The 25,413-nt window shown below is 39.9% G+C and overlaps 3 protein-coding genes across 3 annotated transcripts; 2 read left to right on the top strand and 1 right to left on the bottom strand.

Moving 5' to 3' along the window:
- Window positions 1-313: 313 nt before the first annotated feature.
- pnrc1 (proline-rich nuclear receptor coactivator 1) lies at window positions 314-3,547 on the top strand. The gene is made up of 2 exons (XM_084700084.1): window positions 314-1,434; window positions 1,986-3,547. The coding sequence occupies exons 1-2, from the start codon at window positions 1,024-1,026 to the stop codon at window positions 2,448-2,450; spliced, it is 876 nt and encodes a 291-aa protein (XP_084556210.1). The 5' UTR covers window positions 314-1,023; the 3' UTR covers window positions 2,451-3,547.
- Window positions 3,548-9,062: 5,515 nt separating this feature from the next.
- LOC146287491 (xaa-Arg dipeptidase-like) lies at window positions 9,063-15,307 on the top strand. The gene is made up of 8 exons (XM_084700082.1): window positions 9,063-9,571; window positions 9,740-9,888; window positions 10,170-10,312; window positions 10,433-10,587; window positions 10,727-10,862; window positions 11,455-11,475; window positions 14,329-14,415; window positions 14,742-15,307. The coding sequence occupies exons 1-8, from the start codon at window positions 9,158-9,160 to the stop codon at window positions 14,924-14,926; spliced, it is 1,290 nt and encodes a 429-aa protein (XP_084556208.1). The 5' UTR covers window positions 9,063-9,157; the 3' UTR covers window positions 14,927-15,307.
- Window positions 15,308-16,915: 1,608 nt separating this feature from the next.
- On the bottom strand, window positions 16,916-24,970 carry LOC146287490 (gamma-aminobutyric acid receptor subunit rho-1-like). The gene is made up of 10 exons (XM_084699728.1): window positions 24,855-24,970; window positions 21,721-21,774; window positions 21,248-21,354; window positions 20,132-20,199; window positions 19,626-19,849; window positions 18,478-18,560; window positions 17,998-18,138; window positions 17,730-17,882; window positions 17,401-17,597; window positions 16,916-17,261 (listed from the first exon to the last, which is right to left on the bottom strand). Exons 1-10 carry the CDS (start codon window positions 24,968-24,970, stop codon window positions 16,977-16,979), a joined length of 1,428 nt encoding a protein of 475 aa, XP_084555854.1. The 3' UTR covers window positions 16,916-16,976.
- Between the last annotated feature and the right edge of the window lie 443 nt (window positions 24,971-25,413).

Raw genomic sequence — 25,413 nt, 5'->3', positions numbered from 1 at the left:
GGGGGTGACGGGGGGGGGGGATGACGGGTGACCAGTTATTCAGTGACCAATCAAATGTTAGGCAGTCTGCACATGTGATGAGATTTTCTCCTAGCAACAACAGAGATGCAGCTGTTGCCTAGCAGATTTGATGCAGCAGATCCAACCATCAAGCGGCTGACAGTTGAGCAAGTTAAGAGTTCAGGAACAGTTTCACCATATAATGTCTATCTCTCTCTATATCTCTCTCTCTATCTCTTTCTCTCTCTGTTAATATAGTGCAGGGACAAACATAAAATGTGTAGTATATTCAAGATCCGGTGAAAATTGGCGCGTGTAATGATATGTAACGATCGAAGAACTGTCTGCTTATCATTTGTAGTCTTTTTTTCCCTCACTAATTCCAACATCACCAGTTGTGATTTGATAGCAGACATGCATGAGATGCACGTCAACAACGTTTAGAACATCTAATATAGCCTACCGTTTCTGAAAAGGGATTAGATTACATGCGACCAATGACATAATGTTCATGACGTAATTTGAAACGTGAGAACCTGCTAGAACCTGCATTTTCTTGTACTTGTATTTAGATAATTTAACTAGCAGGACGAAATGATACACGCATTTAATTCCTTATCGTTGATAAAAATTGTTGATTAGCGTTGATGTTGCTATTCTTTGTAAAGAAGCGAGTGGGCGTGTTTCTTCTTTTACAACCAGGAAGTTCCTCTGCTGCGCCATTTCCATCGTTTCACGGACAGCAAGCAAGCTGCGCCATCTCGGGATTTTGAGGACCGTGCAGTAAACGGTCGTACATAAAACGGCCGTACATACTCCGCTTTCGGCATATTTAATTAACCGACAACATCAGATCTCAGATCTATCAATGTTCGGTACATACTTCGACTTAAAGTTTGCCAACAACATTGGATGGTATGTCGCTATCTTGTTGACGGGAGTTTCGTGGTGTGTAATTGTTAGCTAGCTAAGTGCTAACTATTAGCTAGTTAGCTTGAAGTTATCTTAATTTTTTACAAGTCGATGTATCCTCCATCGCCGCCTCCACGGGATTTGGAAATCATGTTGGGCGAGTCACTAGGTCATTACATCGAGTCGAACCTTGATAACGTCGAAAATAACAAGCCACAAGCCTTGACCTCTCACAATGCTGGTGCTAACCTAACCAAAACAAGGCAAACCTTGTTAAAGAAAGGGGGTAAGAAAGTGCGTTCGGCGTCGTCGGGGTTGCAGCGTCCCCAGCACCACTGCCAGCAGCCTAACCAGAAACACCAAGTCCTGCTGAGGAACAACCCCACGCGCCTCGCAGACATCAACAACAACAATGTCGCAGTTTCGTCAAAGTCCCAAGCGCAGTCCAACATTGAGCTCGCTAATGGTCGCACCCAATCAACAGTGTTGACTCTTCATCACAAACAGGGAACAAAGAAGGAGGTATGTAGACAAATGTGTTCATAAATGCCATGACCATGGTACTTTTTTTTTTAACCGTTTGTCACGTTTGATTTTACATTTCAAATTTGTAGAATGTTAATAGTGTACAAAAGGGCGAGTATACCGTGTAAGAATAACGGCTGGGATGACGAAACGAAACTAGGTTCAGGGTGAAATGTCAGGCATCTTGAAATTTAGAAAGTGACGTAGGTTGTTCCACACCACAAGGATGTGATCACGTAATATACTTGGCCTAATATTCGACCTACCGATACTGGATTTGTGCAATCCGTTTTTTTTGTTGTTTTTTTTTTTATATCGAAAGTCGTAACTGGAGGACGTGCGTTTTGGACGCTTGTTTATGAGGCAGTGACCTAGCTATATAAGGGCCTGGCAAAAAGCAATTTAAATTTTTTTAGTAAGACATTTATTACTTTAGTTTCTCTTGAATATATATATATATATATATATTGATATATATATATATTGATATATACATTTTTTTTGGTATTATTTAGCATTTATTAATCAGTTTTCTCTCTGCTTCCCAGCTGCTGAAGTCAAAAGGCGGAAAAGTTGAGCGATGTACCATTCAGTCCGGAGGCCAGCCAATTCACAGCTTGAGTAAACATGATCAGCCTGTTCAAAATCTGAACGCTCGGAGTCACCGGGCCAAACACAGCCATGCGCCTGGCAGTACTCAGTCCACTAAGAAGCCAGACAACGTCCACCAGAAGAAACCCATTTCCCCCTTCCAGCACCACCTCAGCGATGTGAAGCCCTTCAGCTCACCCGACAACGTCACGGTTCTCAGCGCCGTCTCAGCGCCATCCGAGGAGGAGCTTAGAGACGGTGAGAAGATTTATGCCGGAGCTAAATTCAGTGAGCCCCCTTCTCCAAGTGTGTTGCCCAAACCACCCAGTCACTGGGTCGGGAAGAACAGGGCCCAACACCCAGACCCCAGCCGAGAGCAAATGACTTTTCATTTGAAGTCTCTGCTGAAAGTTCAGGATTAGCAGTGATCACATTGTTTAGGTTTCTCGAAAACAGCCCCTCTCCTCAGCGCTAAAGATTTGGCTTTAAGGTAATCCAGAGCCGGAAGTGTAACTTCCTTCAACAGAATGTATTGAGTTTTGTTTCTGTAATACAATTTCAGTAAAAGTGGCCTTGTGTTAATTGGGTTTTTAAATGAACATGTGTAAATGTACATATTGTAAACATGTAATATAATTGTATATGTTTCATGTTATTTTAACTGAAAGTATAGTTTTGTTACTGAAGCTTGCAATCAGATGTTCCCCTTGAACTGGTGCATTTTTGTACAGTTCTGTGAATGGGCTGCAATACCCATTGGGGCACATTGAGTGTAAGAGATTTTCTTACCTATTTGCACAAGAGTGAAAACCAACATGGGTCCTGTTAGTAGCAAGCGAAAAGTTGAGAAAGTTAGGGGTTCTGTGAATCTCAGCCCATCGTGGCTGCTATTGCCTAAATGCACTGCAGAGACAACCCACAATCTTCAGGGAACTCTGGAAGGTCCAGGAAGGTCCAGGAAGGGAGTGACAATGTGAAAGTATCGAAAATCAAGGATTTACTCTAACAGGGACATTTGCTGTGGGAAAACAGACATTCAGAATTGACACTGAGTGTTTTCTTTTCCATTTCTCGCACTGACATTATTTCTATTTTTAGATATTTTCAAAAGACTTTGTAACTTTGTTTCACATACCTCTTTTCCCGTTGGTTTCAGTGTTGCGTTTCATTTGAAGCACTGAAAATGTTTACCAAAAGTATGTTTGAAGATGATTCAAGTTCTGTGAATGATCTTTATATTATTATGTAACACACTTTACCCCCGATGCTTTGGAGCAAGGCAGCTTCTAGATCTTATTTTTTCTGACTCAGTGATGTCACACAAATGGAGAAATTGTATTACTGTACCGAAACCTCATGATACATTTTGTTGAAAGCAAAAAAAAAATGTGTCCAGTGACCAAATTGTGATATGTTAAAAGAAATGCACTCCCACGTTGCAATTTGAAAGATATTTTTTTATGATGCATTTCATATCCAAATTAAAATTTACATTAAACTATTGGCAACCCCCAATAAATAGTCTGTGTGCTTATTAGTCCAACATGTTTACTTGATGGCTCAGTTTCTGTAAGTTCAGTATTACCATTCAGAAGACCAAGCAGCTACACAAGACAGTAGCGTAAACATGTCTTGAGGCCCTCAGTCTTTAAGGCCCCTGTTGTGTAGAATCAAGTGTCTCTAGCGTGAACCAATCCGGTTAGGGAGGTGGCAGTGCTGCCCTCTGCCGACCAAAATGTATCATACAGCATGTTTACTTTCGAGTAAAAGTTTGTGGTCAAAGTTTCAGCACTTTTTTTTTTTTTTTTTTTTTTTTTTTTTTTAATTTAATTTTATTATTATAAATCAATTTACAACTAATCACATTTTCACAATTTGCAACAAAGAAAAAAATGAGACAAAAAATAAAAAATGTTACAAGGTGACAGACTTGCAAACTTCCTTAAAGACACTTACAGCAATAATTCTTAATTGAATAGTTTTGAGCAGATATCCATTGTTATACTACCTTTCTTATTTTTTACCAATTTAAGAGACTCGAAGTACATGTCAGTTTCAATTAGAAACATTTTAAAACATGGGGTTGATTTGGAGAACTTTGCTTTGTGAATATGGAACTTACCTAATAAAATAAATAGGTTAACAATATTACCCAAATTGCTATCTGTACATTCAAAATAAGTAATAATATGTTTCCCTTCAAGCGAGACTGTATGTGTCGTTTTAAATACAATATAATCTTCAAGACTTTTCCAGAATGTAATACAGAATGAACATCCATAAAAAAGATGGGTCAACGATTCTTGTTCTGTTTTACAAAAGCTACAGTAATTATCAACAGGCATGAATTTTGAGATAAACAAGTTTGTAGGATATATATTATGCAGTATTTTCAAATGTAATTCCCTAACTTTATTTGTGATACAATATCTAAAAGGAACAAGCCATGCCCTATGCCATTTAATATCAGTAAAATGAGAATTCCAGAAAAACTTTCCACGAGGTGTTATTTTCTTTGAATTTTGGAAGCAATTTCTAATTAGCTTATTAGTACATTTGCTGCTCATAATATCAATACCGTTTATATAAAGAGTAGAATTAAATCCAGAAACCTCATTTTGTTTTTTATAACCTTTCATTAATTCTAATATGCCAGTAGGTATAGATTTGAAAACCGAGCTATATTCTTTAAATGTAATCGGGAATGACTTCTCTCTGAGAAAGGATTCATATTTAAGTAATTGTCCATTACAATCAAAAAGGTCTTTTAAGAAAATAATATCTCTATCAATCCAATTCTGCAGATAGAGTGACTTGTTCCTCCTAGTGATGCATTCATTATTCCATAAAATAGATTTGTGTGGAGAAAAGTTGTGAGAATGACACAGCTTCCAGGCCAAAAGAGCTTGTTGATAAAATTGTGATAGTTTCAACGGCAATCTTGTAAAACTGTAGTTACATTTCAATACAAATTTAAGACCTCCTATACTGCGAAAAATATTATTGGGAATGAAGTACCATAAAGACTCTGGCGCTCTCAGACATTCCTTCAACCATTTCACCTTAAAGGTGTAATTCAAGTCCCCAAAGTTCAGAAGATCAAATCCACCTTCATCCTTAGAACCAGAGAGCACCACTTTTTTTAAATGATGGTGTCTATTTTTCCATACAAAGTTTGTAAACATAGTATTTATGTCTTTGCATGTTGAATCATGAACATTGAGAGAAAGTGCAGGATAGACAAATCTTGAAATCCCTTCTGCTTTCGTCAAAAGAATCCTTCCCAAAATAGAAATGTCTCTCTGAAGCCATAAATTCAGTATTGTTTTAGTCCCCTTCAATTTAGATGAAAAATTAAGCTGTTGACGTTCCATGTGGTCCTTGCAAATATGAATGCCTAAATATTTAACACATTTCTTAACAGGTATATTAAACATGTTTTCCTCTTCTGTCTGATACAAACATAAGATTTCACATTTAGATTTGTTAAGTGTTAAACCCGAAGCAGCTGAAAATTGGTCAATTAGGATTATAGCATATTCAATCTGATGTTTGTCACTCAAAAAGAGAGCTGTATCATCCGCTAGTTGAGTTATTCTAATTTCCTTACCAAAAATAGATAAACCTTTAATGATAGGATTATGTCGAATATGTAATGACAATAATTCAACCACCAGCAAGAACAAGAACGGTGAAATAGGGCATCCCTGGCGAACTGATCTCAGTACAGGAAATCTTTCTGTGGTGTTTGGATATAATATCACAGAGCTGTCAATATTTTTATAAAGCATTTCTACTAAAGATATAAAATGTTGTCCAAAACCAAAAATCTGAAGTGTTTTGAGTAAAAAGTAGTGTTCTACCGTATCAAATGCTTTATAGAAGTCAAGAAATAGTACCAGTGCATCAGTGTTGATATTATCAGAATAGTCCAACAGGTCAAGAACAAGTCTTATATTAGAGCTAATGTGACGGTTAGACATAAATCCTGTTTGTGTTTCATGTATTATCTCATGAAGACCTCTTTTTAACCGTTTAGCAAAAATCAATGATAAAATTTTGTAGTCAATATTTAGGAGTGTAATAGGTCTCCAATTTTCTATCATTAAGTGATCTTTATCAGGTTTAGGGAGAAGACATATTAAACCTTGCTTCATAGTTGTGGACATTTCCTTATTTAAAATGCATTCCTTGAATAAATCAAATAAAGGATTTTCAATGGTTTCCCAAAAATGCAAATAGAATTCAACTGAAAGCCCATCAATACCCGGAGATTTCCCTTTTTTCATTGCACTAACAGCCTCTGAGATTTCCACATTAGTAATGGGACGTTCGCATTCCATCTTAAAGTGATCAGATATAGTTGGTGTAAATTCTTTAACTGATTCAATAAATTTATCACAATCACTAAATTGAATATTTGATTTGTAAATATTGCTATAAAATGTACCAACATGTCTTGCAATGTCCAAAGAATTAGAGGTGATGTTATCATTAATTTTAAGAGTAGTTAAATTATTTCTTTTGTGATTTCTCTTCTCTAAAGCAAAGAAATAACTCGAATTTCTTTCCCCTTGTTCCAGCCATTTTGCTCGGGACCTTACAAATGCCCCTTTAGCCAATTCAATATACATTTTATCTATTTCCTCTTTTAATTTTTTCATTGTCGTTTCTTCTTCCTCTGAAAGATTACCCTTATTCATTAGCACATTTAATTTATCCATAATACTGACTTCTTTGGCTATGTTATGTTTTTTAATTACTTTACTTCGTTTAATTGCCATTTCTCTGATTTTAAACTTGAAATATTCCCATTTTTGTATGTGATTCATTTCGTTATTACCAAATATGCTTTTTGCTGTTTCTTTGACTAAATCACAAAACTCAGCGTCTTTTAATAAGTTATTATTTAGTTTCCAATAACCACGTATATTACCCTTCTGTTGTTTTGTTCCTGCTAAATGGATTGAAATTAATTTGTGATCAGAAAGTGGGGCATAACTATGTGATGAGTCTGTCACAAACTGCAAACAAGAGGGAGATATAAGCCATAGATCAATCCTAGATTGTAAGGATCCACTGGCATTGCTCCAGGTGAATTCGTTAATGTCGGGGTTTAAATATCGCCAAACATCTATAATTGACAGTTGTTCACAAATATATACAGTACTTTTAAATCTTGAACATGGAATTGATTTAACAGGCATTCTATCAACAAGATCATCTGGAGCATCATTATAATCGCCTCCAATAATCAAGTGTGCATCCTTATATTTGTTTTTAAAGGTGTCAAGTTTAGTACAAAGTTGTATAAACATTATTTTGGCCAGAGCTGCATTGTTATAATTATATAAATTGCAAACTATAAAGAAGGAATTGTCAAATTTGAAAACCAGGATTATCCATCTACCCTCATTTGAGATCACTGATTCAACTATATCTCCTTTAAATTTGTTAAGGAAAATGGCGACACCTGCTGATTGTTGAGAGGCATGAGAAAAATAACAATGATCGCCCCATTGCGCTTTCCAAAACTTCACATCACTTTCGACCGAATGAGTCTCTTGTAAAAATATCAAATCGGCATTTTGTCGTCTACTGAACAAAAAAATTGATTTCCTTTTGGTGCTGTCGCGGATACCTCTGACATTAAAAGATAATATTTTTAAGGAACTAAAATGGAAGTCTGTCATAATAAAGAAAATAATACGTTTTAACTGGATGTTTGTAAGGTTATATGAACTAGCGTTAGTTAAAGAAAAAACACTCTGAGATAGAAAATAACAGAGATTAGCTTACCGCCAAGTAGAACGTTCTGAACACGGGTACCTAAATTAACTCCTGAAACTCTTGTTTTAGCTATTGGAGTGAACATATTGCCCTATTAGTTTCATACAAGGAGAGCAAATTAACCCACTAAGTTTGAGTATATCGAACTTGAAAAGTTTGCCTAACGTTAAGGTAATTTTAACAAGTCATGCCGTGTGTCTCACACCGTTAATGATGACAACAGGACCCTGCCATTTAGTTTTCTTCCCGTTGGCGCGTGCTTGCTGCACAAGAGGCCACAGTTTATTTCTGCACTGTCTCTCCTGTTGGGTTAAATCCTCAGCTATCCGGAGGTTCTTCTTCTTGATGACGTCGGCGTTTAAAGAAGCTCTCCATATTTTGTATCTAAAGGTGCGCATAGTGAACTGAATGATGATGGGACGACTGCTTTTATCTTCTCTTGGGCGTCCGACCCTGTGCACGGTGTCCACCATAAACCCAAGCTTGCTCTTTTCCTCTGGGATGATTTCAGCGATAATCTCCAGCACCTCCTTCCTCACATCCTCGTTGCTGCTTTCTGGAAGATTCAGAAGACGAAGATTCCATCTCCTACTGTACCGCTCCGACTCTTCTTGTTTCTCCCACAGGGTTGTCATCTGGTCACTCATCTTCTTCACTGTGTCATCAGTCCCTTTCCACTGGATTTCCAGCCCTTTCACATTTTCCTGCACTCTGGCAATCTCGGCTGTATTCTTCATTACAATTTCTTCAAACTTCAAAAAACGGTCATTCAAACCATTAATGGCTTTTAGGATGTCGGCATTTGATACTGTTAAATCTTCTTTCGTGCAGATCTTCTTGGGATTTGGGCTTTTTAATGGAGTATGAGGCAGAGGAGTACATAAACTGGGAAACGAGCTTTCATCAGTTATATCCATCATCAAACCTCCCTTTCTCACATTCTTGGCGTCTCTCTTTGACATCTTATCGCACGTGTCTTGGTATTAGCAAAACTTTGGCTAACAGCGAATAGTTAGCTAGCTAGTTGTTAATTCACTCAATATGACCAACTAAAGTCTCCTTATTCGGGCAAATTAGTTTACTGGAAGCAAGAGCAACCGTTCACTCCATTTATCAATAATATAATCTTAATTATTCATTTTAAACAACTGGTACTCGGTCAGAATCTCGGAGCTCAGAGTAAAACGTCTGCACAGGTCGCCATCTTGGACCAACCCAAGACTGGCCCAAAGTTTCAGCACTGTCTGGTGGGGAGGACACTGTATTACGTCATGTCCAAAGTATTATCTCTGAAGAAAGTTAGTGCTGAGAGACAGCAGTTTGTATTCAACTTAGGACAATGGCTCAGTCTGTTTCCCCAGACTTGCTCTTAAAGCTTAAACAGCAAGTTGGCCGATGTATTGACGATGCAAAAGACAAGCTTTATAGTTTAAGTAATGATATATGGAGTTGCCCTGAACTGGCATATGAAGAGAGAAAGGCCCACGACAGATTGGTAGCCTTTTTCTCAGAGGAAAATGGATGGGAAGTGGAGAAACATTTTAAACTTGAGACGGCATTTCGTGCCACGTGGGGACCCGGTGGTCGTAAGGAAGGACAGCTGATAAACGTAGGTTTTTTGTGCGAATACGACGCACTGCCTGGGATAGGACATGCGTGTGGCCACAATCTGATCGCCGAAGTAGGAGCCGCTTCTGCCATTGGTTTAAAGGCAGTGATTGAGGGAACGTCCGATTTCCCGGCGCGCGTCCAGGTAAGGTCGTCCATGTCATTTTGCCTCTTGGAACAGCGTTAGAAGCGGATTTGCGTTTCATTAACTGCATATTTTGATAGCGATAGGATGCCAAAAATGTCATATTATCATGCACGGTCTTTTATATCGTTGATATGGAATTGAAATGGATTCTTGTTCTGCTCTCAGGTGACCGTGCTGGGTACCCCGGCTGAGGAGGATGTAGGGGGTAAAGCCGATATGATGAAGCAGGGAGCGTTTGATGGGTTGGATGTTGTGTTTATGGCGCACCCTTCTCAAGAGGATGCCCCGTATCTACCAGATGTTGCTGAACATGAGTACATATTACAGCATTATATATCCCACAGACAAGACTTACAAACCTATACATGATTTCCAAAGCCATGCAAATCAATATCCGTAATAGCACTTATCGGCACACTACAAACAACAAATGCACCTGAGTTCTATGGCTGTTGCTATAGGCCTTGTGTTGCATTGAAGTGTAGCTATATCAGGCTTACAAGGCCAGTAGTCTGGCATGCCCCTGCCCTGCTCCCAGAATAGACAGACAGTGTGACAACCAATGCCCTGATCTGGTTTCTGATATCCTGTTTAGTGTGGTGGTAAAGTACCACGGCAAGGCGAGTCATGCAGCCAGTCACCCCTGGGCAGGCATCAATGCTCTGGACGCTGCTGTGCTGGCCTACAACAACATCTCTGTACTCAGACAACAACTGAAACCTGACTGGAGAGTCCATGGTGAGACACTGGTCAGGCAGTCACTGATGTGCATCTTGGTACGTCGTGGTGATGTATAGTTTTATGGGCTGTTGTGCCAGGATATCAAAGCTAACAACAATTTAAACCCCGACTGTGCAGGAGTTATTAAAAATGGAGGGGTAAAACCCAACATAATTCCTGACTACACAGAGCTGGAGTACTATCTGCGTACTCCATCACGTAAAGATCTACCCACCATCAAGGCCAAAGCTGAGATGTGCTTTAGGTCTGCTGCCATGGCGACTGGCTGCCAAGTAAGTAAAATATCAAATCCCCTGTTTGGATAAGAGATATACGGTTTAGGTAATGTCAAGATTGTTTACTGTCGACAATTATCGCTGTTGTTCAGAAGTGAGACAATCTCATGAACTCAGAAGAATATGCCTTCTTCAGGTTGAAGTTGAGTTTGCGAGAAATGCTTTTGACAATATCCTGAGAAATACCACTCTGGAAGATCTGTATGAAACTAACGGAAAGGCCTTGGGGATGGAGTTTACCACAGATCAGGAGGTTCTCAAAAACTCTTCTGGTGAGAAATGTGAAAGTAACTTTGAAAGTAATGTTGGAATGTAAAGACTGCTACATCTTACTGACACATACAGATATCTGATGTCCTCAGCTGTCCTTAGATTATATCAAATGATATGTGTTTATGGCTTTATGTTAGCTACATCCTATTTATCTCTGTATTCTGCATGCTTGAAACAAAGTCAGGTACAACCTACAGCCACTTCCAACTGAGTCATCTCCTAAACATTCACAGTTATTCATCTGGCAGATGCTTTCATGCAAAGCAACTTATAAATAGAGCACATAGTGCACAATTCTAACAGTATTACAGTGGTTAATGCTAAGGTATAGTGTGTTTTAGACACTACAAGAACAACATCAAAACTCAAATACAACATTGCACAGTTTTGCGGATTCATTCTGTAATACAGAAAGTGCATCAACTGAACACCAACACAAACCATCTCTGTTCTTCTTATAACATGGCCCTCTTGTGGTCAGTTAGAGAATATTTCCCACTTTGAATATTTTCTAAAATGTGCTGATTGTGCAATTGTTGTGATACAACATCATGTTGAGATAAGACGCTTTATTGTGTTTGAAACTGACAGGATCCACAGACTTTGGCAACGGTATTCAGAGGAAAGCCGCACTCTCAAGAGGTCCACTCGAAAATTAGAGCATAAGTGGCGTACCACTAAATTGGAGGTTTTCCGCCTGGCCTGGAAGGACAGCCAAATTGAGTACAAGCAAGTCCTCATCAGGTCCAGATCAGAATATTTCTCGAAATTGATTAGTAAGAACAAACATAACACAAAGTTCCTATTTGATACTGTTGCAAAACTCACTAAGAAAAGTACACTCTGCGTTAGTTCAGATCTCTCTCCCAATGATTTCTTAGATTTCTTTGACCAAAAAATCTATGCAATAAGGGACAAACTACAGACTAGGCCTGGAGGAGTGGCCATCAACACAGAATTTGACTCTATACCCAGCATGCTGCATGTTGAGGCTCTTACCCACTTTAACCCTATTTCTATGGAAGCGTTCATCGAGCTGGTAGATTCCTCGAAACCCATCAGCTGCCTTCTTGATCCCCTCCCTGCCAAACTTTGTAGGGAACTTCTCCCTATTATTGGACCTTCCATGCTTAGTATTATTAATGAATCTATTGTAACTGGACAAATCCCTGACAATTTCAAACAAGCTATTATTAAGCCCCTTCTTAAAAAACCAAACCTGGATCCAGGTTGTATTAGCAACTATAGGCCAATTTCAAATTTGCCATTTCTCTCCAAAATTTTAGAAAAAGCTGTGGCACAACAGCTAACTGAGCACCTCTCCTCAAATCAGCTTTATGAACCTCTCCAGTCTGGATTTCGTCTTCACCACAGCACTGAAACTGCATTAGCTAAGGTAGTCAATGATCTATTATTAGCCTCTGACGCGGGCTCTATCTCTGTTCTGGTTCTTCTAGACCTTAGTGCAGCATTTGACACTGTGGATCATGAGATTCTCCTGGAGCGTATGGAGAACTATGTTGGGATCTCTGGTACTTCACTTCAGTGGTTTAGATCGTATCTATCTGATAGATCACAATATGTCCACTATGATGGTTGCTCATCCAGGAGCACTACTGTAAAATACGGAGTACCACAGGGTTCAGTTCTAGGCCCTCTGTTATTTTCACTCTATATGTTGCCTTTAGGAAACATAATTAGAAGCTCTGGGGTAAATTTTCACTGTTATGCAGATGATACTCAGCTATACATGTCCATAAAGCCTGGAGAATTTCCACATGCTATGGAAAAATGTGTTTCCGGGTTGAGAACTTGGATGACAGCAAATTTCCTTCTTCTTAATTCGGATAAAACCGAGGTTCAAATTTTCGGCCCTAAAAAATACAGAAATAATTTATCCAATCTGACCTTAAACTTAGATGGTGTCAAAGTATCTCAAAGCCAGTTGGTAAAAAATTTAGGAGTCACATTGGACCCAGACCTTTCGTTTGAGTACCATATTAAACAAATCACCAGAACTGCATTTTTCCATCTACGTAATATTGCCAAAATACGAAAATTCCTCTCAAAGGATGATGCTGAAAAACTAATACATGCTTTTGTTACGTCCCGATTGGACTACTGCAATGTGTTGTTCTCTGGCCTCCCAATTACCTACTTGAAAAATTTACAGCGGGTACAAAATGCTGCTGCTAGACTATTGACAAAAACAAGAAAGTTTGATCATATAACATCTACTCTTATCTCTTTACACTGGCTCCCTATCCAAGCCAGAGCTGATTTCAAAGTTTTACTACTAACTTACAAATCTCTACATGGATTGGCACCACTGTACCTCTCCGGTCTCCTTGCACCCTATTGCCCCGCAAGGACTCTAAGATCTCAAGATGCCGGCTATCTGGTAATACCCAAAATTAAGAAAAAAACTGCTGGAGGTAGGGCGTTCTCATATAGAGCACCTCTTCTCTGGAACAAATTACCTGTCTCAATTAGGGAGGCTGATACTGTTTCGACATTTAAAACTAGATTAAAAACGTTCCTGTTTAGTCAATCCTATGATTGTTAAATGTGTGTACTTTCTATGTAAACCTGGGGTGTGCGTTTGCCTATGTGTGTATCACATGTAACTTTTAAATTGTAATTTTAGCTTATGTTCACACTGCCCATTTAAATGCTACAAATAAAGTAAACCTGTTATTGTATATTGTTACTGTAATAGTTCCGTTGCTGTATATTTTAATTGTTATAGTTTACTAGTTGGAGACAACGGGGGGCTGGTTGTTTTCATCCTTATTCGTATAAATATAACCTATTTTAGAGTTGTTTCCCCTGGAACAGATTTCATGTTCCAACCAAGGGGGGCTGTCGCTGTCTTGGTGTGTGGGGCTGCATCACATACCCTCTTAGCTTTGTTAAATTGCTGCACTAGTCCACACTTGACCGGTGGGGATCTCATTCTATTACGACTGAAACTGTTAGCTGCTCCTGGCATTCTCTAATCCCTGTTCTCCTCTCTGTCCCCCCCACACATCCCTTGTGGTGTGGGGGGTCTGAGCTGTCAGGACCTGCCTGGTCGTCGGTCTACCAACGCTGGACCAGGTCGTCAACCGGAAACCAGCCTCCATGACGGTCAACAGCGAGTTTCCAGGTCCCATCCAACGTCTATAAAGCCGAACAATGGATTTTTGGTGTTTTAAAACCCATTGACACTGTATGATGTTTAGCTTGTGTTCTGCTCCTCTCTCTTGCCAACCGTCTCTGGAGGAGGGGATCCCTCTCTGAATTGCTCCTCCCAAGGTTTCTTCCATTTTTTCTCCCGTTGGGAGTTTTTCTGGGAGTTTTTCCTTGTCTTCCTTGAGGGTTTAGGTTGGTTGAGGGGCAGTTCCATGGGCGTATGTGAAGCCCTCTGTGACATGCTTGCGTGTAAAAAGGGCTATACAAATAAATTTGATTTGATTTGATTTGTGTCTTTTATCATTCCTGGAATCCATCCCTACTTCTACATTGGTACTGATGCTCTGAATCACACAGAGGAATATACCATTGCTTCTGGTAAGACCAATACATCGTACCAAGATAGGAAGACAAAGTATTTAGTTTCAAAAGTCTAAGTATTAGAAATAATCACATGTTACATTAGTGTCTGTAGTACACACGTCCAGATGTCCTCTCTGTGATGTCCTCTCTGTGATGTCCTCTCTGTGATGTCCTCTCTGTGATGTCCTCTCTGTGATGTCCTCTCTGTGATGTCCTCTCTGTGATTGCGTTTGAACTGTCTGTGATTGTGTCTTGTGTTCTATTTTGGCTCTTTGGCTAACAGCTGTAATTCCCAAATGCGCTTTATAAATACAACTGATTGACTGACTAATTCCTTCCAGGTGATGAGAAAGCCCAGTTCTACACACTGAGAGCAGCCAAGGGCCTGGCCATGACTGCCCTGGATGTCCTGCTGCGCCCAGAGCTGCTGCACAGGGTCAGGGAGACGTTTACAGAGGACAAGCTGAAGGAGGAGCAGATTCTGAGGGGAAGCCTGCCCTGTGAAGGAGCAGCTGGCCAGCACTGAGCGCACCACACACACACACACACACACACACATAGACACACACACACACACACATAGACACACACTGAGCGCACACACACGCACACACACATAGACACACATACAAACACACATAGACACACACTGAACACACACACAAATTATGTGAATCAAATGTGTGATGTGCAGCAATGCCATGTTGTTTCATACATACAATACAATTTTGATTCTGATTCTGATTCAATGTACAGTATACAAAACAACAACAATTCTACTTTATCCCCCACTAAGGGATTTATAATTTTATAAACCATGGTAAACATGTAGGTTGCAGCGTAAAAAAATATATTAAAAAAAACCTTACTCTGATAGTATGCCAAAAAATAAACTAATCCCAATCTAGTTTTATGAATATCTTGATATTTTTCATTGGTAGATATATCCCTATCCCAGGCTTTAGTAGAAATTACGCTTAATCCTCAACAGATGCCATGTCTATATTGCATAAATCTATAAGTGGCTTACAAAGGAAGGTTTCTATAGTATAATTTGAGTAATCTGATCCTGTTCTATTCACTAAGGTCAAAACACCTGCACATATCCACCGTTGAGTCATTCACTGAACACGTTTGAGAAGAAAACATTATTTTTATTTGATTGAAATATATATATATATATATATATATATATATATCCGAGGTACAGAGCGACAGATGGCATGATAAAAAAAATCCTGATTATATCCTATGAAGAGGATTTCTTAGGAGATGAAGGAAAGGTTCATTGAGAAGTGCAAGAGTAGGGTAATTAAAAAAAGATATTTAAATGCATTCTAATAATGTCTCTTATATTTCCCACACAGTTGGTGGAAACCAGTGTTCAATCTTATTCCCCCAAAAAATATAAATGAAGAAAGATAATAGCAAAATTCATGCATTTTAGGATTTTTACAAACATAAATCACATTTTGAACACTGATTACATTGCATCTGAACAAAATGTACTGTAAACTTCTTAGCTGGCACACTACATCATGCAGACACAAGTCTGTCATTAATGTACTAGTTGACTTGAATGTATAGACATAGTCTTATTATGTTTTCATAAATTATTTATAGAAAATATATGCACAACAACACACTATGCCCACAATAACACAATTATCCCCAAAAAATAATGAACGTATTATTACATAAAGTATTTGGTATAGCTTCATTTCATATGCTTTTAGATGTTTCTAGCACCTATACTGTACGTATTTACATAAGAAGAAAGCCAGAGGATTTAGTGACCTACAGATACTTTGTATCAAAAATATATCCTCTAATAAGAGTCAAATATATGAACCAAAACTGTGTATGAGTTGATATTATAGCCCTGTGATATGATGCCAAACATTTATTACCAGTTTTGTAAAGGTTTTATGGCCTAGTCGTACTACTGCAACACTTAACCAGAACAGCTGGTACCCTCAAACAGATCCACAAACCTCGATTCATTATTATTTTCTATATTGTAAAAAAAACAAACACACATTTGGATTCTTAACAGGATTCTTAAGAGGTTCATGTACATAATGACACGATTTCTGAGTGCTTTGGTGGCTGCGCGTGGAATGCCCTCCACAACCCGCGACCACCTCCACAAGCCAGGCCCTGACGTTCTTCTGTGTCATCAACTAGTGGATATCGTCAAGCATAACTTCCTCCGCAATGAGAGTGGCTAAACCAGACCATTTCCAGACAGTCGACAATTTCCGCACGAAAAAGTTAGTTTTTTGTTTTTTTTCGCGAGGTTTTGCGTGGTCCTTTTTACATAGTCTGGTAATAAATCTGTGAAAATTGTAATATATTTTGCTGTAAATAATGAAGGAAGCAATAAATAGTAAGTAGATAGATTCAAGTGTTAAATAGTAAGTAAGATAGTTGACAGTGTTTATAAAATAAATAAACAAAGACAGTAAAACTGATCATCTTCAACGCGTCCAGTGTGGCAGGCTAAATAAAATATCCGCTCCTTGAACGTTCTATTTCCGCACAGCAAAATGTCTGCGCTTGGTGTAGCCGTAGCGTTAGGAGTAAACGGACCAGTAGATAACGTTGAAGAGTGTGTAAGCTCCAGGAAAGATGACGCGTGAGTATTTGTCTATGGCGTGCGTGTCGATCCACATGCTGTTGTAGGGGCTGGAGCTGACATGCCCTGTGATCTGGTCGCTTTCCAGCGCCAGCTGCACCAGCATCCTCTCCCTCTTCACGCCGTTCTGCTCCGGCATGCCGTAGTTCCCGGTGTTGTTGACGTCCACCTCGCTGTAGCTGCACAGCATGTCAGGATGGGTCATGCCGCAGGTGCAAGGCAGCTGCAAACAGGATCAACAATCAAACCGCAAGTATTCTTCCCAAAGCAAGGCTGGTCGCCAAGCTAATCTGATCCCTAGATTCGTTTTGGGGACTTGGGAAGGGAGTGAAATGTGTTCGAATTGTTGTGAAGGCACTCACTCTTTCCCGCAGCTTCCTTTCCTTCCGCTCCTGGACAGTGGACAGGTAGTTTACGGCTGCGTACTCTATCACCGACAGGAACACAAACACAAAACTGACCCAGAGGTAAATGTCCACAGCTTTGATGTAGGAGACTCTGGGCATGGACGCGTTCACTCCAGTGATGATGGTGGACATGGTGAGCACAGTGGTGATACCTGGAAGGCACAGGCCAGTACATTATGATCAGACTGATGCCAACTGGGGAATATTGATTATTAAGATGTTCTTGACATCACAAGTAACCACTGCGAACTTGTTTTGGACCATGAGAGAAGATTGTCACTTGCCCAGCGGGACTCTGGCAGGTACGGCCCGTCGGTCGATCCAGAAGGACACCCAGGATAGCATGACCATCAGGGTGGCAGGGAAGTAAGTCTGGAGCAGGAAGAAGAAGATGTGGCGCCGCAGGGTGAAGTTGATGTACAGACGGTTGTACCAGCCTGGGGGGGGGGGGGAAGAGAAGCAAAGGAACGTTAATATGGCAATATGGTAAAACCAGATAAAAAACTATATTATTAAAACTAATCTACTCAGTTTTAAAGTAGCTCCTGGTACCGGTGCTGCTGTAGAAAGCCAGCTTGGTGGTGGTGTGGAACTCCTGGATGAGGAACTGGGAGAGGGAGATCTTCTCATCTGTGTTCAAGGACTCGTTCCCTTTCTTCCAGTAGAGCATCAGGTCATCGTCTGTGTACGCGTCTGAGGAGAGAGGGGGGCCACACACGGTATAACAGAGGTGTTCAATCCTGGTCCTCAGGGTCCACTGTCCTGCATGTTGTAGATGTTTCCCCGCACACCTGATTCAAATGAACCAGGCTTCCACGGAGCTTGATAACCCATTCATTTGAATCAGGTGTGTTGGAGTAGGGAAACATATCAAACATACAGGCCAGTGGACCCCGGTTACCAGGATTAAATACCCCTACAATATAGTAACATGGTCGTTTTAAGGACACAGTAGATGTATATTTCTGTCAAAGTTCACAAGTAAGTACGGTTTCAACTGCAGAGAACATGGTAGCCGTTTCAGAAACCTACAGCTCTCGATCTCCAGGGAGCAGGTCTGTGTATCCAAAGGGAAGCGACTCAAATCCATGCTACACATGGCAGTGACTGTGACTCTGCATAGGAGAAAGAAAACAACCTGGTGAGTCCCACACACACTGAGCAGACGGGACTTTGTGTAGGTTAACACACTTTCGCGTCACGTCATCTTTCATCTGGACAAGCTACGTTCAAAACATGTGCTGCCAGGCATGTGAAGGGATGCGGGGATGCAGTGCAGAGATAATCCAGATTGCTGGATGAGAGAAAACTCCACAGCATAGTCTGGAACAGTCCGCGACCAGCCTCACCTCCGTAATCTGCTTGTGTCTGGAAAATCTCCCGTTCTGAACCCAGAGAGATTTACCCTGTGGATTGACATGAGTGGAATACGGACTCTGACGTGCACAGCCCTGCATCTCCGACAACCCCCACCTCAAACCCTAGACATTTGTGAGCATAGGAAAAATCCTATAATCCATACCAAGATCAGGATTACTGATTGACTTCGAAGGAGTATAAGAAAGAAACTCCATATCCCAGAGGGTGGGTGAAGGATCCCTGGCCATCCACACAGGTCTCTGGGCATGATCTGTAACACCCATCCAGTATAACTAATGCCTGTGTTCTGTGTTCTGTGTTGGTGGAGGTGAAGGGCTTGCATCCACAATGTGCTGGCGGTTCCAGGACGAAGCTGTTGTCTCAGTCTGTTCAGCCTTTGCTTCTACCAGCTGCCAAACGATCTCATGTGGATTAGCAAATCTGCCGCTTGGCTCCTGTATTTTACTTACTCACCCACTTGACATACACTACACCACAGGTTTTAGCAAGACTTTATTGCCAAATAGTTTCTCACTTCATAAACATTAAATCAATGACGGTAATCAAAGGAGGATTATATAAGCCTATTTGGTGACAAAACAAAGAGTTTTTCAGTAGAATTCTGTCCTGCATGGCGTTTTGTGTTGTTACATTTGCAATTTAGTCTATGGAGAGTGGTGGAATAAAAACCATGTCCAATTTCAAAGAGATATAATACATGTTTTGCTGAATTGTGTCAATCAACAAACCTTGACAGCTGTTGTCCCTCAACTATTTAAGAGGTTTGAGTTGGGATGCACCAGTACTAGTGTGTCAGTTACCTCAGGCTGTAGAGAACCTTGCCATCTGGGTAGACGCGTAGCATCACATTATCGGTGGTGGTGTCATGGGTGAAGGACCTTTTGGAGTGGACGAAGAACATGTCAGGCACCCAGATCTTCTTCACTAGGCGCCCGTCGAAGGTCATGCTCTGGTTGTTGTTGCTGTGGAAGGACAGGCGCTCATCCTTCCAGTAGTGTCTCAGATACAGGGTCATGGTGAAGTCCTGCCACACGGACACAACTGATGTTCCTCTCATTTTATTACAGGTTTCTCCCTACTGACTGCTGCACAGAAGGATTTTGACTCTTTTAATGACTGTATATATATATATATATATATATATATATATATATATATATATATATATATATATATATATATATGAAAAGTAAGAGAAGAATAAGAATTCTACTCTTATTTTGCCTAGAAAGATGTACAGAACTATAGAAGATAGGTTAAACTGCAATTGCTTTTACACAAGTCACTGGAGTGTGTATACATATACCATGTCCACTTCTGAAATTGTGTCTAGACTTTCAACCTGGACATCAACGCCAACTGGAACAGCAGGTCCTGCAAAGCCACAGAAAAGCCATGTTTACTTTGACCGGACAACTTAACGTTTAGTATCAATTGGGCTATAAAACAACAAATATATTAAAGGTTTGACATCAAGATTATCTCATTATTAAGAAATGTTGTTTTGCAAAGCAGACTGGATTATGTTATTTGGTTGTTGATTTATGTTTTCAGTTACCATTTTAAACCATGAGCTTTTGCTCCCTAAAACCAAACGCGGAAATATGAGACCACATCACAATTAGACCGCATTACAATTCCCATGGAAGTTGAAGGGAATTTTCTGGAGTAGATATTTGATTCATTCTCAGTTCTAATTTAATACTGAAGGAGGCTGAGAGACCTATTTCATCTTTGTGTATCCATTGCAGCAATAAATGATATCATGTTCATGTCTCAGTAGTGTATCAAAACACACAGCAAAAACATAAGAGGTCGTTGAATAAATCAACAAACAACTAGACGATTATCTCTGAAACAGAACGCAACAGCCAAGCAACGTCTACCATCTAAAAACTTTTTTTTTTAAACGTAAACATAAAAAAAAAAAAAAGAAAAGATTTGTAGTCTAATAACTGACATAGAAACCATTTTCTGAATATGGATTTTTTCACCCCCCAAAATGAAAATAGTTTCATTGCGAAGGGAAAACGTCTTGCTGTGTAAACAGATGGGTGCTGAGAATGGGAAGATTAGAGAAGTCACTGCGGGGTTATGGAAACGTGAAACCCGACAATTGAGCTGTTTGTGTAGTAATTATTCATTGGGCAAAAGCAGAGCTTAATTCTACACCCAGTTTAGCTATCATCTACTGAATACCTTGACTGCATTAGACACCCCACACTTTCCAGAATTAGATGAATCTTGACTTTTAGATTAAAAACGGAATATTTACATTTTTTAATATTTTATTTATTTATGGTGAATTACATGAGAAAGCCTTGATTGGATGATGATCAAAGCATCTTTAAATATACTAAATGATACTTTCTGTGGTTTGGATAGATTTGACTCAAAGTCACCCAAAAAGGGACTGCCTCACCTCCAAAGCCAGGTCTCATCGTGAAGTCGTGGTCGTCTATCCGTAGGAGCTGCTCTGACTTCGTCACAAAGGACTTTGTCATGTCAGGACTCCTTTTGAAAATCGGACTGCAAAACAAAGGAGAGGAAGAGCAGTTATTCCTCAACAGTAAGTGTGGTGGTGTGTATGCCTAAGGAGAGATTCATTGTCTAAACAAGTGGTCTGCACAGAGACCGGGCTCGTAAGTAAAGAAGATTTTGTCAGAATTCATATCAAAGCACACAATACCCATCAATGAGACACAGACGTTTTGTGATGATTGAAAGCTAATTTTTTTAAAGATGCTTTGACGGAATCATCATCATTCATGTCATGAATAAATGTGTTCAAAATCCACAGCAGATTTTGTTCTCCATCTATATGTCCCAACCTCCTGTTTAATCTGACACTGATGATGACTGGTGGCTGCAGTATTAGATTTAAACAAAAAATACCTGCCAATTTTCTGCCGTCCAACTGTCAATGGAATTCCTATTTCTCTTTTGGATCTGAGAAAAAAGTAATTTAGGTTAGGAGTGTGGTTGACATTTGCATTAGGATAATGCCTAACTGAGATTAGGAAGGCTAACTCTAACCGTAAGCCTACTGAAAACTAAACAACAAGAAGCACCATCCAGACCACAAGCCAGAAACCATCTGTCATAAGTCTTCGTGTTTTACTGTGTGCGTGCGTGGATGATAGATCTAACGGATCTATGCAGATGAACAGATCAAAGCACTGGTAGAAAACTGTGGGATGCAAGGGAGAGGCGGTTGACCTTCAGATTTCAACTCACAACACAGCTTGTTTCACAAATCAAAGGTCAGTTGGTCATCTCTACAATGTTTCATTCCACTGAGCTCAATTTAAACACCTCAGATGGTCAGAGCAGATTATTGTTCAATTCCTCTGGGTAACAGATGAGGCAAAGGTGGGATTCTTGACATAAAGCAGATGCCTTTTGGGACATTACATAACATGTCCCACTGTCCTTGGTTTGGACTTGATTTTTGATGTAGATGCAGATTGGATTGCTTAACTTTTCCAGAGGGATGGTCACAGCATTCCACTGAAGGAATACAGTGTTTTCTGTGTACGTACGGACATGATGGATGAATGCAATATTTAGTAACTGACAGACAGATCATAGATCAGTCCAATTAGAGCACTTATCTAGCGTGTTTAGAACTGATCACAAAACAGAACAACATATGGGATGCTGCCAAGGATCAAACATATTTTGCTGTAGGAATGAGCTGAGGTCATTTTGAAGTCTTATGATGCCACCAGGGCCATTTTAAGACATGATAGCTCACTTGCTCTTGATGTGAATGAACAGCTTGATGACGAACGGACACAAAAACGTCAAAATTTAAAGAGCTGTCTAAGCAGTATATAAGCTCTATCTTTAAGCAATGGCAAAGCTTTCACATGCTGCTAACCTAGTTCATTTGAGCATGATAATTGCAACAGCTTTGGACTGTAATGACAGCAACTGCTTGCCCTAAACAACAGCATGCAGGTAGATAAGCCTTTGTGAAGGGATTAACAATGACCTCATTGTTTTGGACTTGGTTGTAATGAACATGAGTGCTCTGAAGAGACTGTACTGTAAATCAGATGTGTACCCTGATGCACATACTGAATGTTACCCAAAAAGAACACATTTCCCATGTGTAAAAGAAAATGAATTCCATTTGGGAATATTAAAAATCACTTTTAATTATGTTAGGATTTTGACGTTCGGCATTCCCATTGGATAACCAGCCATAACAATAAATGAAATAGCACATTAACGCACTCAGATTACAGGTTACATAATCTGAGTAAGTGATTTTTTCGAACAGTCACCTTATGCCTGTGTCTGATAAATATAAACCTTTCTTTTTTCCAGTACGTTGCACATAAGTATTTGATCCAATATGGTACTGAACACTCAATGGTACCGAATTTCTACGTAAAAATACTTTCACACTGTAATCTTATTCATTGTATACCTTTAACCAAGGTTAGTGTGCACTGTGCAACTCCTACCCCAGGGACCCATACTCCCACAAACAGCCAGACATCATACTGGCCCACACACACACACACACACACACACACACACACGCAGCAAAACTGTTCCTTGTATATTTAATCCCTAAAGTAATATTACATCATTGAAGCTAATATAACACAAAGTGGGAGAAAATCTGTGTTTTGGGGATAATACAGTTTCTGAAGTAAAAGGACAAAGTTCCAAAAGGTTAATAATCTGAAAACATAAAGCAGTGCTCAGGGGCGTTGTTAGACCCTTTATACTGGGGCACGTGCCCCAGTATAAACCTGCTGTGCCCCAGTATAAACCTGCTGTGCCCCAGTATAAACCTGCTGTGCCCCAGTATAAACCTGCTGTGCCCCAGTATAAACCTGCTGTGCCCCAGTATAAACCTGCTGTGCCCCAGTATAAATCTGCTGTGCCCCAATATAAATCTGCTGTGCCCCAGTAAAATCAAAAGTTTGAGTTTTAACAATTTACTTTATTAGTCAGTGCATTGATTTAAATTGATAATCCCGGAAAAAAATTACGTATCAAAAGCAGTTTAACCAAAAACACAAACCGATGCCTGCAGAATTCCATGTCACCGCGCTCTTTTGAGCTTGCCAAATAGCCACTGCAGCACGCACACAGAAGTCCAGGTGTTGGACTCGGACACAAGAATTGAGGTAGGCTAAGAAAACATTACAAAACTAAAGAAAGTTCCAAAATGATAGGCCTACCGATCATCTTATTTTGACTAAAACATAAAAACAATATTACATGAAGCTCATAAAACAGTATTTGCGCTCAAATGAATACGAAAATGAATGCGCGCTGGCATTAACTATTGATGTCCCTGCCAAAGACCGAGGTGCAGTTAGTTTCTTATTCGACATTTGTCTCACATTCGGAAGACGCTACTTGGCAGTGTCCCGTTAGGGACCAGGTGAAAACTACCCATACAATTTTGAAAAATTATTACTTTTATAATAATTCCAACAATGTATATACCTCTCCCTGCTACCAAAGCTGATATCAAACCTGCATCCCTGAACGATTGTATAGTGGGTTAAGCAAGGGGAGTTTCTATAGCCCAGTAGTGTATTGTGCAGAGCACGTTTGGAAGAAATAAATTAGTAGGGGCCTGTGCCCCAGTAGAGTTTTATGTCTAGAATCGCCTCTGGCAGTGCTCTATTACTTGTGGACATTTTCACCAGATGACAAACGGCATTTTTCTCACCACGCCAACACACTGGGTGCATAACATCTGGGGAAAGGGGAAAGGGCCTACACTTATTAATGGATCTCGTATATTGGTAACATTGAATTCTACGGTTTACGATATGAAATATAATGAACTGACGAGAAAAGACATTATGGTAAATGGTACGCTATAATAAAGACGAATAAAGACGAAATAAAGAAGAATTAAATTCCTAAATATTCAAGGCGCAATGTCCGTGCAGATCTCCATTACGCACAGCCTGTGCGTAATGGAAACATGCACTTGATCAAACAAGTGTGGATGGTGATGCCCTCATTTAATTAAAATGTCAATACCTTACCTGACTTGACTGTAGGTCTGAAGGGTTTGGCATCTAAAACGAGTCCTTCTTTCAGACGCACCTACCATCCAAACAAGGAGTAAGATATGAAGCAGGAGTAGAACGTCCGTGTGCATGATGTCTGAACTGCGTCTGCCGCGAGACTGATTGGTTCTTTACTGACGCTTCAATGAAGACTACATTGATAACAATATCCGCTGCTCTCACGTAGGCTATCTAGTTCTAATGCTTTACACCCAACCACAGACTCTGCAGGGTCGATAAGCAGAGAGTGGAGAAAGCAATTCCCGACTAAACCTATAAATCTGTCCACGTCAGATGTGTCGGATTTTCTCCTCGTGGGTAGATGTGAGCATGGTCAGGTTTTCCGGATGTGAGGATTCACTGACACAGGTTAAAGGTGAGCTGAAACGCGGATTTCATCTACATTAAAATGGGTGCTTCTCAACAAAAAATATCCAGATTAATGTTCTCACAGGCGTAGAGGATTGGCCGTATCCATTTCCTGTAGAGTGGACTCATAAAGACCAAGATCTTTCCATAGTAGAACAAATATATA

Source organism: Hypomesus nipponensis, chromosome 6, assembly GCF_054491055.1.
Source record: "Hypomesus nipponensis isolate SF chromosome 6, ASM5449105v1, whole genome shotgun sequence".
Taxonomy (NCBI): Eukaryota; Metazoa; Chordata; class Actinopteri; order Osmeriformes; family Osmeridae; genus Hypomesus; species Hypomesus nipponensis.
This window is presented reverse-complemented; position numbering and strand designations above follow the sequence as displayed.